This window comes from Prinia subflava, chromosome Z (assembly GCF_021018805.1).
Source record: "Prinia subflava isolate CZ2003 ecotype Zambia chromosome Z, Cam_Psub_1.2, whole genome shotgun sequence".
NCBI classification, from domain to species: domain Eukaryota; kingdom Metazoa; phylum Chordata; class Aves; order Passeriformes; family Cisticolidae; genus Prinia; species Prinia subflava.
In genome coordinates, this window is record NC_086283.1 from 64,870,668 (window position 1) to 64,889,813 (window position 19,146).

Genomic DNA, 19,146 nt, shown 5'->3' on the forward strand with positions numbered 1-19,146 from the left:
ATACTCAGGGGAGGCACTGTTCTTAATTTCTCTACCCATTTTTACATATGAATTCAAGATGATTGACCTTTGTAACCATTTTTTCAAGTGTTTGAAAAATTGAATAATATATAAGGAGCTGGGTCTATTTTACTTTCATTACTGATGTTCTGAATAAGAGTAATTTTTTCAGTTCAGCTACATTAAAATTCTATTGATATTTGAATTTGGTTTTGAGCTTTGCTTTGGGTAGATTCTTTACGAAAACTCTGGTGTTTGGGGAGTTCATGAATGCCTCTATGTTTATAGAGTCTGGTTAGCTTTTTTTGGTTTAGAGTGGACCACTATGAAAATAGAAATAGGTCTTTCGTGCCTGAGTTACTGATTACATTTCCTTCTTATAAAATAATTTGTAATAGGTTCAATTACTATTTCTTATTGCTTTTCCTCCTCTTGATTTTCTTAGAATCAAGCTGTATTTTGAGTTTGTTCAGGGCATACTATTCACATATGCTGCAATTCCGTACGTTTTTGTACATGTACTTTCCAGGGGGTTTGAGTAGGCTCGACCTTGAGTCTGTGTACCTCAGATAATTGTAGTACTTCCTATGTTTCTCAGCTGCTATTCTTTTTGATTTAGCCCAAGATTTACCTTCAGGCCTTGTACTCATGTGTGTCATATCTCTGTCTTCATATGAACATGTGAGTGAGAAAGTAGACTCACAAGCACAGAGTCTAGAAAGTGACTTGAATAAGAAAAATGTATTCCATCACATATTAAGTATAATCTTCTAGAGCTCTGCTCCTTTGTCTTGGTGTGTAGAAGGTGTATGACATTACAGATCAGATTGTGATGTCTAATTTGTTCTTCTGCCTGTGGATGTACACACACATGTAAAAGATATTGCTCTGATCTGTTGTAGGACAGAAAAGATTTGCACTCATTCTTTCATAAAGGGAGTTATTTAAGGTCTAAAAAAGGAGGGAAAACTCAAAATCTACTTTCCAGTGAGGAAGTGAAAGACTGTTGGAGGTGTGGCGATCTCACAGCTCTTACTCTGAGAACATATCATGTACCTCCAGAGAAGCTGTCCAGTAAAGTGTGCAGCATCAGAGCATGAGAATTGCCAAGACGGGATTTTCTGATTTATCTAATGAGGAAAGAAAAGTTGTGAAAACATGAGCATGATTATTTTTTTTTATGTAGGGGGAAATTAGCTGCCAGTCACGTAAATAATTTCATACATATGTATACGCTTCGTATTTTTGTGCAGAAACTATTTAAATGCATGATAATTAATTCATATGAATACCACTTCTCTGACATTTTTCTTAACTCCTTCATAGCTGTGAAACCATGAACATTCATATTATTTCTCTTACTCTGTTTACAAAGCAACTGGTATCAGTGACAGTCTATGCTTTACAGCCAGTGCTTTGCAAGAGGAATAAAACTGATTTCTGTACTGTTTGCTTTGGGTGGATTGCTCACAGAAGAGAAACAAGCAAAAGAAAACATGGTGTCTTCTATCAGACCTTCTAGTTGAAAGCATCAAAAGCACTTGGCCGAGTTTTCCCTGACCAAATTTTCCTCCTCTTGCATGGCCAGGTACTGTGAAGTGCCTTCATCTTGGTGCATATGAACATATGTCAGTCTCCTGGGGTATACATCCCATTTAAGCAGCTCCAAGTTGCGCAAAGGACCACTACACTTGGCCAAGGTCCAGGAGGAAGGGAGAGCTGCGGAGTGCTGAGCACAGGCAGGGGATGTGGGAAGTGAGTGGCACTGTAATCCTGAGTGCTCGCCCTGAGTCCAGCACAGTGCTGCACCCCTCTGCTTATGCAGGCAAGGTCCAGTCATCGGCTTAGGAAGTTGGGTGAGAGCAGGGTCCCAGGCCAAACCTTTTTCACTGAGGCTAGGTGGCTGTCATACCAGGTCCCCTCTTGTGGAAGGACCAGGCAGGCCCCTAACCTGAACACCCTGAGCCAGCAGTGCCGAGCTCCCATTCTGCTGCCAGACCCTGAACACTGAGCACACAGTGAGCGCTCGGCACACCTCACTTTGTTCCCAGGGATCACAAGGGAAAGGTGCCGCAGGAAGAGCAGGAGCAGATGACAAACCATAGAAATGTTCAGGTAGGGACGAGCCAGGAGACAGGGATCACCCTGGCTCACCTACACACACGGCAGCAGAGTCAGACCACAATAAGAAACCTCGAAACGATCCGTACAAGAAGCAGCAAGATGTTGGCGAGTTTAATTTTGAAGGTGGAGTTCCTGGCCCAGAGGTGCTCTGCAGCTGGGATCGGGGCCCTTCAGGCCGTGCTGTGGCACACAAAGCCCCCGACGGGCACCAGCTGGCTCGGTGTGTTGTGTGGCTGTGAGTGGCACCGGCAGCGTGAGGGCAGGGTGGCAGGTCACTCGCTGGCGCGGAGGAGGCTGAGAGGTCCCAGCCGAGATGCTCTAAAGCACGCTCGCTGCTTTCAGCCCCCTTTCCTTGCCTAGGAGCGATTCCCTGCAGGGACACGCCGGCCCTGGCAGTGCTGTCCCTGAGGGAAAGGCGCGCTGGAGCAGCAGAGCTCAGCTCCGCAGCAGGCCCGGCACGCCGGGCCGCAGCGCTGCGCCTGGCCCGGGCGCGGCACCGCCCGCCCGGCTGAATCCAAACCTTTCTGGTGAGGAGCGGCGTGGAGTGACTGCTCCTCACAGAGCAGGAGAACAAAGGCCACAGTCAGCAGAGGGAATCACATGAGCGGGATTTCCAGAAATGGCCAGTCTTTAAACAAGGTCCAAATGACCTTTTCTGTAGATGTGGTCTTGATTCATTTATTCTCCTTCCTTCCCTCTCTTTACATAATGTTCCTCTCTAACTGAAAAATCACTTCTCACTCTGTACTAGAACAATTAGTTTTGAATATATACAGTAAAGTTAATTACTCTTCAAAGAGTTATACAAACAGTATTCTATTGTAATAATATCTCTATCTTGTTTTAGTTTTACTTTTATAGCAGTATTTTTACTTCCTTTTTTTAAAATTCAGCAAAAGCCTCTTGGGCATAAAGCCCACAAATGTGATGCCTGAAAAAGGCTGGAAATAAATCCCCACAGACCGGTGTCTCTAGAGCAGGTATTTGTTTATTGCAGCTCTGGTGGTGAGGGGGATATCTCCACCTCTAACTCACCACCCTCATCACGGGCTGTGGTATATTTATACAGTAATTATTGCTTAGTGTTATTACATCACTATAACATCATATATATGCTGGAACTAATTTACATAGTATGTTTATATATATTTAAATATATTTTTATAGATCTCATGGTCATTAGATAGTTCTTTTGCACTGAGCTTGCACTTCCCCAGTTTGGGGGCTGTCGGGGGTCTTTGATGAAGGCTTCCAAGGTCCTCTTCACATCTGAACTTTTCTTACTTTGTCTTTGGAGCATGCACAGTTATGGTGTTCCTTGGTGTGTCTCATCCTAACCGGCCTAAATTCTTTATTTTGTGGCTAATAGGCTTTACATTTGCCAGTTTCTTACTAGTACTACACTCAGCTATCTCTGACACTATCCACCTGATGAGCTTTTTTCTTCTTTTATGACTGTTCAGCATTAAGCAGTTAGTTAACTATATACTAGTCATTACATAGTATAGAAAGTTATTTATATCAGGTTATATAGGTATAAAAAGTTATGATTGAGATTATATAGGTATCAAAGGCTATGATTCAGTTTATATAAATACAGAAAGTTATGATTCAGGTTATATTGATATCAGGTCATATACATATACCAGGTTAAATTGATATCTTATAACTCAAGCTATATAAGCACCTTGTAACTTTGACCTAAGTTATATAGGCATCACATGAAAGAAATACCTTGTTTGCAGGAAATCAAGATCATGCAAATGGTCTTGTTTCACTAAAGGGTTGTTTTATTTAAAACCTGGGCTTAAGAGGAGTCTTTGATTTGACTTTGAACTCTCAAGTTTGGTTAAGAGTTGACATGTAATGCTGGACTTTATTATTCAATTCTATTATTATTTTTAAAGCTTTTTTACAGCGTAACACCAAGCAGGCTTTATCTCCAGCACTGAAGCATGTGATGATTCTCAGTGTTGCTGCAGCAGGAAGCACTTCCTGGCACATACTTTCTTCCCTGTAGCTTGTCTTCAGGTTCAGAGAGAAAATCAGTAGATGGATTCTTACTGTAGAAAATGAGCCTTTTAATGAAATGTTCAAGTGTTACTAACATAAGACTGCTATGACAAGGAAGTGCTTAGAGTGGGACAATCTCTGGATATACTTTCATTTCTTGCTATGCTCTTCTCTGTTTTCCTGTAGTTGCTATGGACATGTTGGTCTATTCTGCTGGTGAAGACTTAAAAAAAATAATTCTTTAAGAAAGGCTAGGTACTAACAACACCTGAACAGACTGGAGGCTCTTAATTTCTTCACACAACTCACCTAGAGCAAGTCATTACTTCTCTGTAGTATTCCCCTTTTCCCTCCAACTGTTCTGTGTGGTGTTAAATCAGTGTTTTTAACAGGCAGTTTTTAAATCTGATAATAACTATGACATCCCAGTAGACCTCTTTTTAAAATTGTATTTTTAAGTGTTTAATTTCTGGCAAAGTTCTTCTTTTATTAAAAGAAGTCAGGGAGGGCAAATACTGCATATGGAATAACTCCTTCAGAGCTTATTTTCTGATCACCAAAGCAAAAATTAAACTCCTTCTTTCAATTATATTATTATTACTTATTCACACTGCTACAAACTGTTCACTCTTTTAATTAAAACATTTAGATTGTCTTCTGTGTGCTTGATGTTTTTTAATAACTAGGTTTTTTTACAGAACTTAGCATAGCAAAAGACTCCATCCTTTAACAGCACTGTGTGGTTTTTTTCAGATTTTTGTCTCTTTTACCCACTTACTAGGGCTGTCTGTTCTGAATGACCACTTATTTTCAGGATTTGTATTTTCCTGTCAAATCATAGAAAATAGAAAAATCAATTGTTATGATCTTAGTCAGCATCTTCTTGTCGTCTGAGTCCACATCTGTTTCCTCTTGTGCTGTATATCTGTAAAAACAATGCAAAACCATTGCTTGCCATGCACATTCTGTCTGGCATTAGAGAAGAAATTCCCAAGTTTTTCTTGGAAATTGAAAAATTCTCAAGAGAAATTAATAATAGTGTCTTGTGGTGATACTGAATGTCAAAGGAAAGGAAGATAGAAGAAGTACACATATAAAAGCAGCCTGAGAAATGTATTTTCCTGACACTTTGCCTATTGACAATGTCTGTGCTAAGGCACCACAGAAATTAAGAGATAATTTCTGTCTCTTAATTAATGTTTGCTTAAGTTTGCAACGTGCAAAGGGCCTAAAGATTGGCTGTCAAATATTATTTGTTTATTTAGCTCAGATAGAAATTCTGCCTGTACCTTTTACAGTATCTGCAGCTGCAGATGTATTGAAGAGACCGGGAGCAAAAACCATTTCCTGTTCTTGCAGGCAGCCATGCAGTACGTTTCACTAACTCAGAGAACTCTCAGGGTTTTCTGACCTGTCTCTACTACAGGGAAGCAAGTCATTGTACAATATTGTCCAACTCCTGGCCCTGCACAGGACATCCCCAAGAGTCATGCCATATCCCTGAGAGTATTGGAGTATTGTCCAAATCCTTGAGCTCTGTTAGGCTGGTGCTGTGACCACTTTCCTGGGAAGCCTGTTCCAGTGCCCAACCACCCTCTGGGTGAAAAACCTTGTCCTGATATCCAGCCTAAACCTCCCTTGGCACAAATCCAGACCATTTCCTCAGATCCTGTCATTGGTCATCAGAGAAAAGAGATCAGTGCCTGCCCCTCTGCTTTCCCTGGGGAGAAAGCTGTAGACCACTATATAAATCTTACTCTCATTTCAATCCTAAACATTCATAGCTGCTTTCTTCACTGGTAGTTCACCCATAGCCTGGCTTTGAAGATAACCTGGTAAAAAGATCTACCAAAGCAATTTATTTGGGTAGGTAAGCTTTCAGGATGTTGTCCCAAGGATGATTTTTGTTAAGGGGTAGAGGTTTTTCCTGCTAAGGATGCTTGTATGGCCTGTTAGCTTTATTTTGGACACACTGTGCTAAAGCTGTATCCCCTCACAAGTTTCATCTGTTTAAAGCAGAGATCATATAAGCTTTCAGATTTTGTCTTCATACATTACAAACACGAGATTTTGTTTGCCTCATATAAGAGGATTTTTCTATCCATCTCTTCCTTGTACCCTGTGAACTGGTTTCACATAGCTCTGTTGAACTGATGATTGGAACTTCAGGTACTGTGAAGTGGTCACACATGGGCCTTGTGTACCTTGGGTGGTACTCTTCTAGCGTTACATAAACCTGTTTCTTATGCCTTTTAGAGCAGCTTTTTGGATTTTTTCTTTCTGTTGTCATTTTGGTGCCTCACACACATTCTGATATGTATTAATATGCCATTCCCACTACTCAAAGAAAATCGGAATATTTAGCAGAGATTCTTGTTAGAAGCCCAGGTGTATCACCTTGTATTTTATACTGGTGAATTTAACACCAGTTTTGAAAAACAACAGCTGTTATAGTGATTCAGTTCTCCTTGTGTAAAGTCTCTGTATTTCTAACATTGAGTGGCAAAATTCATCTATACATAGTGGGATTTTGCACCACGGTTGCTAACAATATGCTAGTAGTACTAACCTGTAATAACCTCCTTGCACCCCAGTACTGCTTTCAACATGATGTATATTTCTAGCTCCCTTTTCAGCAGTTACCCTCTTGACAGTTTTTCTAACCAGCCTCATTTTTGCCTGCAAAGCTAATGATTTTCTATGCTTCAAATGATATATGCAGCTATTTGTATTCCAGCTCTTTGAAAAATCCATGCATCTCAGCAATATTTTGCCTGATGCCACTTAACTTTGGAAAATCTGCATTATTTTGTTTCTCTTCATGATATTGATTATTCTTTCTAGCTCTGAACCCTTGGTTTTCTTTACATAAGCACTGCATTTGTTACTCTTCAGATATTGTATCAGCAGCCTTATACACCGGTGTTCAAAAAGCCTAGCTGTATACCTGTATTTACCTGTGCAAGTTCTTTCAGACTTCTGGGTTAGATGATGTCTGTGCTTCACACTCTGCCCTCTTGGTCGTGCACGCTGAAGCTGGTTTCATTTTTGATTCCAGGCTGGTAGTGGTAATTTCCGTGTCAGTGTGCAGCTGTAATCATTGCCATTGAAATTAGAGGAAGAACTTGTTCATCATTGACCTTAATGCAAATTTCTACTAAACAGATTAGAGTTCTTTACCAATATTGAAATCCAGTTTAAGGGCCTAGATATTGCTACCTGATTATGAACAGTATCTAAGGAACTTGGCCTCTTGAAAGTACTTTTGGCACTATTGAATTCTCCTTTATTTGTACCATTGTATTTCTTGCAATGGACTGTGTCCACAGTTTCATATTTTTCTTCTCTCTGACATTTCAATCAGTCTAGTAAATAATACTGCTTCCTCCAACAAAGCTTTCATGTCTCGTCTCTCTGTAGTCAACCACCATTTTTGGGCATCTCCCTTTTTCCCAGCTAGCAGAAGTACAGGGGCTGCCAGACCATTATGATCATATTTACTCTGTGTTTTCAATTTATGTTGCCTGCAGGCTTTAGCTGTTTGGGGTTCAATGCCCAGTTAAGGATGTTTTGGTGGAATAAGTAGCTAGCAATTGAAAAAGGAACTGAAAAGTAGCTAGGAACTGATGCTTGAAATATTTCTAAAACCTTTTTGAACCACTGGTGTTTGTTTACTTTTCAGATCCCCCTTTCCCGGAAGTAGAATTTGTTGCAGTTAAAGGTTCTGCGCCTTTGCTCAGGCTCCGGAAAGCAGAAGATCAAAATGGACCGATCAGGTTTGTCTTTGTGCTCTTCACCTTTTCGAAGAACATTCTGCAGATTAGTGTTACGTACAGATTAGAAATGTTTTGGTTGTCAAGATTATTTTTTTAGCAATGGGAAAAAACTTCAGCTGTACCTCCCATTTTCTTCCCCCTTAGCAGGGTGATATTTAGCTTCAGACTTTTCACTGTTTTCTGGAACAAAATCCTAGTTTGGATAATTGTGAGTTTTCACCACTGGCTTTGTGGTTTGATTTTGTTTTCCTTTTCCCTTTATCCACAGTGAGGTTACAGCAGATCTTTATTGATGGATCCAAACACACCTCTACTGAAGTGATTTTTTCTTTTCCAATGAACTCATGCAGACAATACATTTCCCCCCCTAGAGCCAGAGGAAATAGTGAATAACATCCTTGTTTATGCACATTCTGAAGTAGTTTTCCTAGTAGTGTATTATTATCAAAACATATTTCTAGAGTAAAAGGATTTACCCCTTACTAAGTGCTTTTGGTGACAGAAGGAAAAGGTAATTCAATATTACACTGAAGTAGAAAATACCTGAAAGCTAGTAGCATCTCATGGAATGGCTGATGTAACAAGCTCAATGAATAGCCTTCCTATGGTTGAATACAATAGCCTAACCATTGTTTTGAGAGATATGAATACAAATTAATTTTTTTACATGGTACCTGTTCTCTCCTCTTTTTCATAGAAAACATCTTGTTTCTGTAAACTTACAAGTGATTTTTAGAGAAAATGGTATATTATTTTATAAATGAATTTCAGTGTGAGGAGGAGGAAGAGACAGTCTGAAGTATCTCAGCTTTAAGTTCTTCTGAACATAAATAAACATGAAGCAATAATAACTTGCATGTGATGGGAAGACCCAGCTCTAAGCTGTACATGCAGTGATTTTGGTTAAAAATGAAGTGGAATACACACAGGGAGAAATATTTTGGTATAAGAATTGTTCATATGGGACACTGTTAATAAAACACAGAGGCTACAAATAGAAAAAATCAGTATGGATTAATGAATATCTGATGCTTTTTTCACTGAAATGAGGGCTAATATTTACTTTTTTTTTTTTTTGTTTCACTCTAGTCTTTATCAAGTGATTGTGCTTCCCCTGGATTTGCAAAACACTTTTATTTGTGACTCCTTTGCTGCTACAACTTTCTTTAGTAACACCACTGATATTAAAGGATATGTGGCAGCTGAATTTCGGGCGAAGGATGTTGCTGATAATATGTCAATTGCTCTTGGAGACAGACATTATTATGGGAAGTTTTATAATGCTCCTTTAAAGCTGGGAGAAGAGTATTGTGTTTTTTTGAAAATAATAAGTGAGTGGAATAAGGTAATGGATGTTTTGAAACCTCTTCTTTACACGTCTTGAATGAAATGTTGATGGGGGAAAAGACGAAAATATTAGCTGGGTATTAATTTTTTTATGATACTTCAAGGATCTCCTAGTTGACAGAATTAGATTAAATCTGAAGCTCTTTAAATATCTCTTATCATTCCTTAACGATTCTTATGTCATTGTAAAGTTGAAGCAACCTTGCCAAAAGTCAAACAATGGAAAGTAATTAAAAATGAGTGGCCATCTCTGCCCTCAGTAATTGAAGGTGTCTGTGTTGGACCAAAATTTACTAACAAAGATTGGTATGAGAATTTGAAAATCACTCCTTAGCAATGATGAGTTCACCCATCTTAATTTTTAATTAAATATTTTATAACAAAATATTCCAATTCTCCAAATGACATGGAAAAATATATTTTATCATATGTTATTACCTTCCAAAAAGCAGTGATTGTCAGCTCCAGCTCCACTAAGAAAGCCTAACGAAAAGAAGTATATTAGTATCATTAATTTTTTATCATTTAAAATTAAATGGATTTAAATTAAAATTAAATTTAAATTAAATGTATTTTTAACTAGAAGCAAAAAGTTTCTAAAATATACATATTATCTAGTTTTCCAATTGTGTCTATCTCAGGAATCAACAGTTTTAAATTTTTCTAAAATATAAGTCTCACCAGTGGAAAGTTTCTCTCGTATGGGACAGGGGATAATTCTTTCTGTGCAATGCAGTTTCTGAATGTCAAATACAAAAACTGAACTAATAAAGAAACACCTAAACAGTGCCTCACCTTGACATCAAAGTAGAGTTTTTAGGACTTCGTGTGTACAGCACAAACCAAGGAAACATGCAAAAACTTATCCATGTGTCACTTATAAATAATTGTCTAAAATTTTGGGAGCCTACACACAAATCTCAGTAAGTTAAAACAGCGTCTGTTAGGAAATAGTGAATAGCATCCTCATTTATGCATACTCAGAAGTACTGTTTACCTAGTAGTTTATTACTATCAAAATGTATTTCTAGGGTAAAATGATTTACCTTTTACCTGTAGTTGCTTTAGTTCAAAGTCAGTGAAAGAAAACAAGTACATGCATTAAGAGGATTCTGGTATCTGCTAATCTGTGCACTACTGTTTAACAATAGTCAGAGATATTTTTGTAGCAGAGGTGAAGCGGTTTCTAATCCTGATACAAGTCTATTGTTTGTCATAAAATTTTAATTAATTGTGTGAGGGGAAATGTAGGAAAACTACAATAAGATACATTCATTTCATAAATAATTGCCGGATTGTTAATCAGTCAAACATACGCAAGTTTGGCCTCTTTAAGTGTTACTAGATACATCTTTGATCTTAGTTTATATATCCTTGGATTTTATGCGTTGGTTTCCCTAGGTCTTTACCCGCAAATAAAATACTTTTTACTAGTATTTTCTAGTACTGGGGTATTTTAACTTCTTTTACTTTTGTGGACATTTTTGCTGCACAGAATGAAGTAGATTCTTACACATCTTCACCAGCTGTTTATTAAGCTGCTTCTAATTTAGATTTTTCTTTCTCTTTCTTATTGATTATTTCCTGATCTTTCACTGCTGACATTTACAGACATTTTTTAGGCCTGATTCAATGGATTAATATTACAATTATTTGTAGAGGTCGCTCTTGCTTCCTACCATTTAAAATGCATCAGCTCCTTTGTGTACACTTGCCTGTATGTCTTTTGTTGGTTGATAAAATACACAAAGTTACATGCAAGAGTTATGAATCATTATTGTGATTGCAAATACCAAACTGCTTTGGTTTGCAACTCTGCCTCTTTGAAATGGAACTTGGACTGCTGGTTCAAAAGTATTGGTTTATCTTCAGTTGTCATGCCCTTTTATTTTGTGCAATTGCCAGTATTAGAAGGCCAAAAATAAACCAGAATTATGAATTGCAGGTTATTGGGTTTTGAGACTTTCTAAAAATGTGATTTCTTAAGTAATTGCATGTGGATTCAAGAGCTCAGTCTTTTTTTAAAAAAAATTGCTCATCCCCCAATTCTTAATACCTGTGAAATCAGCATTTCTTGTAGCACATTTCCATTTGAATACAGACAAATTAAAAATAGATGTAATAGGCTCCTAACTAATGTTCTCATTATTACCTTTTGTATTCTGACATCCTTAAGAGTCCTTTCTGTCTCCTTTCATACTAAAAATGGTACACTTTGTATCATCATGCTGCAAAACCATGGCTCGGTTTTGATTTTTATTAACATTATTACTGAATATCCCTAACATATTATCATGTTCATTTTTCCATTTTTCAGATTTGAAGGTCTTGAAAGAGTGTCTGCTTTGAGGTTTTTCTTTCTGTTTATTTTTTGTTTCTCTGAGATTCATAGGACCTCCGCAATTTCCCTCATAGGCAGGAGATGTCTGATTTTCTGCACACTAGAGTGTGTCATGAGGGTAGCCATTTCAAAATGATGGCTCTCACACCGGTGCCCCAGAAATCTGGCATTTGATTGGATCTCTAAAGCCACCCCTTTTTCTTTATCTTCCCTCTTCTAAGATTTTCCTTGTCAGTCTTTTGTCTTTTTAATTAACCAGAAAATTCCGTATAAATAACATGCTTAAGAATCATTGAGATTCCACAGTTCAGCATGCAGACAACACAGGAGTGAGATTAATCACACGAATGTGCCTTCATCCTTCTATCCAAACACTTCAAAAGGTAGCTTTCTTTCTCAAATGTACTGTTATTCAGAGCAACATAATACACACTTTGCTACGATATGAAAAATGCATGTTTTGTGTAAGCCTTATGTGAGTGTCTGTGAAAGTCATTTAGCAGGAAGCACTACAAAAATACACTTCACAGTAATTACACAATAGATAATAGAACCTAGAATAGAACTTCTTGTGTATTTATGACTATGAAGAGCCAGGGGAAAATCCTCTACAGACCCCAAAGCTGGGTCTGTAGAGCGGGTCATATAACTTGCTTAATAAGTCTGCAAAAGCAGACCCAGGATAAATATTTCTTTAACTGTAAGTATTCTATAAAGTTATTAAAAATTACCAAGCATGTTATCATAACTGAAGAAAATGCTACATCTAGTATTTGTAAAACATGCCATCACTCTATTTTAACATAGGTGTTCTGCACCTATGGCAGAGAGTTAACATGGCATATTCAGCCTTATCTTAGCATTTCATAAATTCTGAATTCTTATCAAAGCAATGTCAAAGATCCTTCCATGGATAGAAGGTTGTAAAAAGAAGGGAAGAATAATGAGCTAAAACTAGACCCAGCCATTGGAGCTCTGTGCCTAACCTTATTTTTATAATTTATAATCTTGTAAGGCAATATAGAGGCTGCTACCAAAGAAAAAACAAACTCCATTCCTAATAGTAATTTTTGTTGATAGCTAATCTTTCAGAGGGTGGTAAGAGCAATAAATTTTTTCATGAGAAATATTGATTTTTGTGTTTTCTTTTTTAGGTAAGAACACAGTCCTGTGCTATTTGGGCACAAATTAAAAGTAAGTCAATTTTTTCCTTCAATAAAAAAGTCTAAGTTGTCACGGCTTTGCTTGACAGCATAAACTAGTAATTGCTGTGGCTGTTTCTTCTTTCGCTTTTCATGATCTGTTGACTTCAAGGACTGGAAAGATTAGAGACAGAAAATTTTCCTTGCTCTTCACTGTTCCATTCCAATGGATTCAGCAAGCCATTCTAAAATGGACTCTCCTGTTTTTCCCTGGTTTTCAATGTTGCTATTTCTGTGCATCACATCCAAATCTCTACAGCAATTTTTGTGCAAAAAAGAATTTGAAGCACAGAAAATGGGACATATTTGAAAGTCTATTATAAGACAGTTCTATATTAGCTTAAAAATTTAAAAAATCAGTCAAAGAACAATAACTAAAAATAAAACAAAACATTCCAAACCAAAACAAACTCCACCAAAACCTACAAAAATCCCAACAACAACAACAAAAAACAGCAACACAATATCCCAGCAATATGTTTTGGCCTTTAGAGGCCATATTTTTTATTTTAGAATGTTCAGATGGTCCGTCAAGAATTACATCTTTTTACAATCTTAAAAAAAACCAGAAGATACTGTCCAAAAATGAAAAATATGGCTATTTTGTATACTGGTAAGTACAGTTTCTTAAATATGTAAGTGGCATAACTTTAAAACCCGGCAAATTTCTCAGTGTGGTTTTATTTTGATTTACTTTTTTGACTTTAAAATGTTTCCAGTTAATGAGTTTCCCTCAGAGGAGTTTGGAATCCACTAGAGGTCATGTTTCCTTCTTTTACACCGTAGTTGAAATTACTCTTCCTTGGCCTCATGTTTCAGCAAAAGGCAAATGTTTGTCTCCCTTGACAAAGAAAGAAGCACTGCTGGAGTCTGCTATGAACCCTAAAATCTGCTTTTGAGTTGAAAGTCTCACAAATTTGAGTTAGGAAAGGCAGTAATGCTGGAAAGTGAGACAATCCTTTGGAATGATGTTAAATCATGTGGTGCATGGAGTGCTTGAGGTGCACCTCCTCCGTATCTGATTATCACTGTAACTCATCTTCTGGTGACAACTCTGTGTTTCTTTCTAGGTTTTCTTTAGTTACTCTTTCAAAATTACTTTTATGACCTAGTTTATTTACTACCACACTTAGAATATAATGTAGGTGATTCTTTGTTGTGGAGGCTCTGCCAAGATCAAGGATTCCTTAGGTTTGCTGGTTCCATTGCTAGGACTGTTTAGGCAATAGCTGTAGAATAACTCTTTAAAGACAGAATACTGTCCTTTTCTGAATTTATTGTTATTTATCTCGTTTATCAGGATGCAGCACATCATCAAAGGCTGTCTTACAAATAGGTAGATTTTAGTTTTGAGGCTAGAAGAATAAGCATAGGAAGCTGAGAGTAGGACAGGTCAATCCGTTGGCTTTTTGTTGTAAATCTATATGCCTTTAAATCAAATGGACTTATAGTCAAAGTGTCCTTCGCCCTAATGTACTTCTGCAGCTGGAGAGACTGAGAGTATTTTTGGCTTGCTGAATCCTTTGAGAAGTATTTCTTAATTTAAGTGGTGTGGAATGCAAATCTGTAAACTAACTCTAAACCAAATGGCCCTGCTTCAGGTGCCATCTAGCTGGACATTGTGTGATAGATCATTGTCATAAAAATGGTAAAAAATTGTATTAAAAGCACACTTTCTTCTTCCACAAGTAGGTAAAATGAAGTTTTAGGGGTTTTCATGATATACACTCTACAATATGGAAGGAAGACAACTCTGTTATTTTTATGGAGGGCTGACATCTTTTCTAGAGATGTGTAATTTGCTGATGGAAACTGGTGTTACGGTGTTATAAGGTCAAGTATTTCTTTTACCAAAAATGAGCATAGTAATAATTTTTAAATACTCTAATTAATCTTTCTTCCTCAGCTGGAGGGTAATTAATTATTAGATAGTCAGCTCCATTACTCTCATTAACCAAGCTATAAGTACAGCATGTGGATTTTGTTACTATACTTCAGCTATGAGCAGACTAAGCTGCATGATTTGATTGGTTTGTTTGAATTGTTTGATTCTTTCTTTCAGATTTATCACCCACTCTACAATACATGACTGCTGTTGGATTAGGGTCAGTGGCTGCTGTCTGCCTTATATTGTTCCTGTCATTCTCTGTGGCACGGTATGTGGTGTTGCTGCCTCCAGTTTTGTAGTCCTCCTTCACGTGTTTTTCTTTTCAGATAGTTTTTCTTGCCAACATGCTTGCTTTAGGCATCTTGGGTGGTTAGAAACTGTAATCAAGGGTGTTTTCAGTGGGCTCTAATGCTGTCAATTGCTTGAACTGATGTCCTCTATATCTTTTCAATTACTGGCAAAGCATCTGAAACATTAGGGCTTCTCTTAATAAAGGAAGGATTTAAGACAGTGAATAGAATCAGGACTTTCGTACAGAAGCGTTCAGATTTAATGAGAAATAAATACATGAAGTTTATATGCTGCCAAAATGTTGATGCACTTTGCTTATGTACAGAGCTATTTTTTTTATCTTCCCAAATTTATTCAAACAGCCTGAACAGAATTGTTTTTCAGTAACGGTTGGACTTTACCTAAAGGCCATGATAAAAACACATTTAAAATTTTAAAGAGATTTATTAATTTATGTTTCATGATTCTTCAAGCAGGGTCAGTAACTTCATAACTGTCTTCCTTTCAAAGGTAAAACAAATATGCAAGTTATGTAATTGTAAATGCCTACATACATATAAAGTGTCTTCTCTAAAAGCTATGTCTTTTTTGTTATTTCAATAAGGATATCTACAAGAATAGTCTTCTGATATATTTCTCTTGAAAGGCCAGGAGCCTCCAGCTTGGGGGCTGTGTTGATTGATTAAGCTGCTTGTTTGGCATTCTGAAACAGAAGGAACTAGTCGTATAGAGGGCTGAAGAAAGTAGGTTTATTTGAGTTTTTTGTGGTTTTCTAAATTTGAAAACAGTCCTTACAATCAAAATTTTGAATTAAAGGTTCCATGGTCTCCCTTTTTTCTTTAAGTAATTAAATAAACAGATCTCAGTCTTCCCTTGGCAGTAGCATGCAGTGGTAAACGAGCTTGCAGTCTTGGTTGCTTTGGGGGATTTTGAAAACGTTGTCAGAGTCAGCTATGATATTTGAGGAAGAAGGGGTTTTTACCGTCTTGATTTCTAAAGCAGCTGACTCTTGACAGAATGCTTATTGGAGGAGGAAGGGATTCCCTGGGCTGTCATGGTGTGAAAGGCGTCTCAGTTATTTCAGTTTCTCTGGCAAAAATGTGGCAGAGGGATATTAGTACTTTTCAAAGCCATGTCAAATCAATTTGGTTCATAGTGACAGGAGAGTGATTTGAGGTGTGAGACAGTACTGGAAGAATCATGTACGAGTATGAGCGACTAGTGAGAACGCGCAAAGAAGACAGACCCTGAACTTCTACTTCTTTTGAAAGGAGTGAGAGAAGATTAAATCCTTAGGAAGCTGACTACATTGAGTATATTTGACAGTGGTCTATTGTAGGGGACAAGGACTTAATAAGTCAACAAATATCTTTTAGGCCTTTGATCCCACTTACAGAGAAACTCTTGAATCCATTCTCCTGTTCTAAGGAATATCAGCAGATTCCTGGACAGAAATTAAAACTGCCCCAGCAGTAGGCAAAGAAGGGAAACCCCAGATATCAGTTGTGATAAGACCCTTCACAATGCTCACAAAGAAATATCAATAATATTTTAAATAACAAATGTGCTTTTAGTTATAATTAACCATCAGTTTAATGCATTTCTGAGTAAGAATATGATTTGATAAAACACATGTGAAGTCAGCCCTCTGCCCTACCCATCTGTAAAACCATGGTCCTCTTTTAGACACTGTACTCCAAGACAGATGTGACCTAGCACGAGAAAAAGAGAGTGGAATTTGATGAGAGAACCCTGGGATCTATTTAATCTAACTGCAAATAAGGCATTCTCGTGGCAGGTTGCTTAGCTTGGCAGAGAAGATACTGCCAAGAAGTGTGATATGCAAATATACAAAATGCAACTTTATAAAGATCAACTTCCTCCTCATGGTAGTGCCAGTGGCACTATACCCATGTGCTTCTGAACTGTAGGAGAGGGAAGCACAGGAACAGAGTACTGGGAATGCAGCTTCTGGGTGGTCTGCAAGAGAAGGTTAAACAAACTTATCAGTAATGACATAGCTATGGCTGATCTTGCCATGGTGTCAGCTGAATGGTCTTGGATTATTTCTTGGGATCCCTGTAAGCTTCTGTCACAAAGAGCCACTGTATTCAAGTGCTCACCAGCTTGCCACATGTCTGCTGTCTCAGGAATTATGTTTCCACAATGTGTCGTGGTGTGAATTCCTGCTAGTGCAGTTGCTGGCAACAGTTCCAACTGTTCCTCAATGAGTAAAAGTCTGGCACTGGATTCACAAGGTGAAGTCTGACTCCTGATGCCCTGAGATTTTATATTTTTCACTTTAAAAAATGCATTAGTCCATAGTTGTTATTATTAAAGGGGCTCATCATTCATACACCTTGCTCCATTCCTCTTATTTCTTTGCCTTCTTCTGTATGTGATGCCTATTCATATGCCTATGGACAGTGCCAGAACTCCAGATTTCTGAAGATCCACACTGGGCATCAGTGTTGTTGGTGCCAAAGTTAATGCTGGTCAGGTGATCATTTGGTAACCTCTGGGAATACTTCCTATCCATCTCACACTGGCTGTAATGATCAGGATTTGTACCAGCACTGTGTGTCTTCAAAAAACTTCAGAAGCACTGTCATGCATCTAATCAATATGACTGATACAAGTTCCCTGTCAGGTGCATGTTTGAGTCTTGAATCACATGTAAATTTTTTTTTTTTTTTTTAACTGGAATTTTTTCTCTCTCCAGCTCTTGTCTCCACAGCTCAGTGCATCCCCCAACTACTGCTGTAGCCTGTGAGGCTGTACACATATCCACTACTGTAGACATGATGCAAGCAGGAATTGCATCATCATTCCCAGCGACTGAAAGTGTCTCTCTTCTCTGATGTTTTATTCCCTGAAGTCAGCATAGAAAAACCATGCTTTTCTTTCAAAGTCAACATGTGTTGGGTAACTGCATGTCACAAATGTACTCCAGTGTGGGCAGTTAAATGTGTTTGTCACAGGAAGTGAGATGTTTATTGTCTTGCCTTACTCCAGATGGTGTGGTGTGTAAAGGAGAACTTCCCCCACAAGCAGGTTATCATGCACCCCTTGTGTTTGTCACAGGCTTTCAGCTATTCCAGCTACATGAGTGCCTTATAATGAGTGCTTGTATTGTACTTGATTACACGAAAAATCCCTTGATCCAGCTGAGACAGTTTGAGGATTAACTGCTCCTTTAGATACCTTTGCACACATAAACTGGCCTGCTGTGCATGAAAATACAGACCTACCCTTATGTAGGGATAAAGTGCCTATTGTATTTCCAATTATAAAGGTGGAGCACTTCTGACAGTCACTTACAAGTAAAGATACATCAGTAACACGTACACTTGCTAACCATGAAGTTACCACATTCAAGTAGTGTCAGCAACTGATGTGTTCCAGAGATATTGCAGTCATTGCTCATAGCAATTAGCAGTAATTGCAAATAATATACCAATCTATAAAACTACAGTTTGCTCAAAAGCTGCTTGCTTTAATGGCATGTGAAGCTAATTTAAGGAAGGACCCTCCTGTGTTTAGTGCAGTTTTGTTAATCTCTGTTTACAGCTGAGTAAAGCCATTAAATCATTGTCTGGTTAATTGGCTGATGTGTAACATCTGGTTAGAGTCACTTAATAAAGTACAATTAACCAATTTCCTATGGCATATTCCCAGTTAATACATTTGTTTCTTCTGTAAGAAAGAATCAAGCGGCTTAGCTTATTTCCTCTCCTCTTCAGAAGCTTTGTTATGTGTTAGCAAAAAAAATCTATTACCTGGTGAAATAAAAAAGCAGGAGTTTTGGGTTTTATTCCGTTTTGTGATTTTTTTTCTGAGTTACATTTTGTGTTTTACCACTTTAAATATATACTATGCATTTTTGGAATTTTTAAGTTTCTGAATGGCTAAGATTCTTATGCCTATTGCTCTTATGATTTTTGCTATTCTATCTCTATACGACATGTAGTTCGGGTCTTTTTGGGTTTAAAGTGCAACAGCAGATTTCATAGTTAGAAACAGAGAGGAATTACAGCCAAAAGGAGTTTTCAATTGCTGCATCCAGCTAAGAGTGCTTTTTCCAGGTCTGAGCAGATACCATTTCTGTTATTTATCATTTACAGAGCTATCCTTAAAGTTAATAGTTAATAGCTAAGTAAGAAC

General features: G+C 37.7%; 1 protein-coding gene across 3 annotated transcripts in view; it reads left to right on the forward strand.

Moving 5' to 3' along the window:
• SUSD1 (sushi domain containing 1) overlaps window positions 1–18,796 on the forward strand; it is a 41,777-nt gene extending 22,981 nt beyond the window's left edge. For 2 of the 3 annotated variants that reach the window (XM_063422601.1, XM_063422602.1), the window contains 5 exons: window positions 7,820–7,913; window positions 9,003–9,258; window positions 12,756–12,795; window positions 14,866–14,959; window positions 17,705–18,796. In XM_063422601.1, the coding sequence (XP_063278671.1) occupies window positions 7,820–7,913; window positions 9,003–9,258; window positions 12,756–12,795; window positions 14,866–14,959; window positions 17,705–17,843 (623 nt within the window). In that variant the 3' untranslated portion in view covers window positions 17,844–18,796. The remainder of the gene's footprint in view (window positions 1–7,819; window positions 7,914–9,002; window positions 9,259–12,755; window positions 12,796–14,865; window positions 14,960–17,704) is intronic. The other variant, XM_063422603.1, reaches the window with a different exon arrangement.
• Window positions 18,797–19,146: the final 350 nt, after the last annotated feature.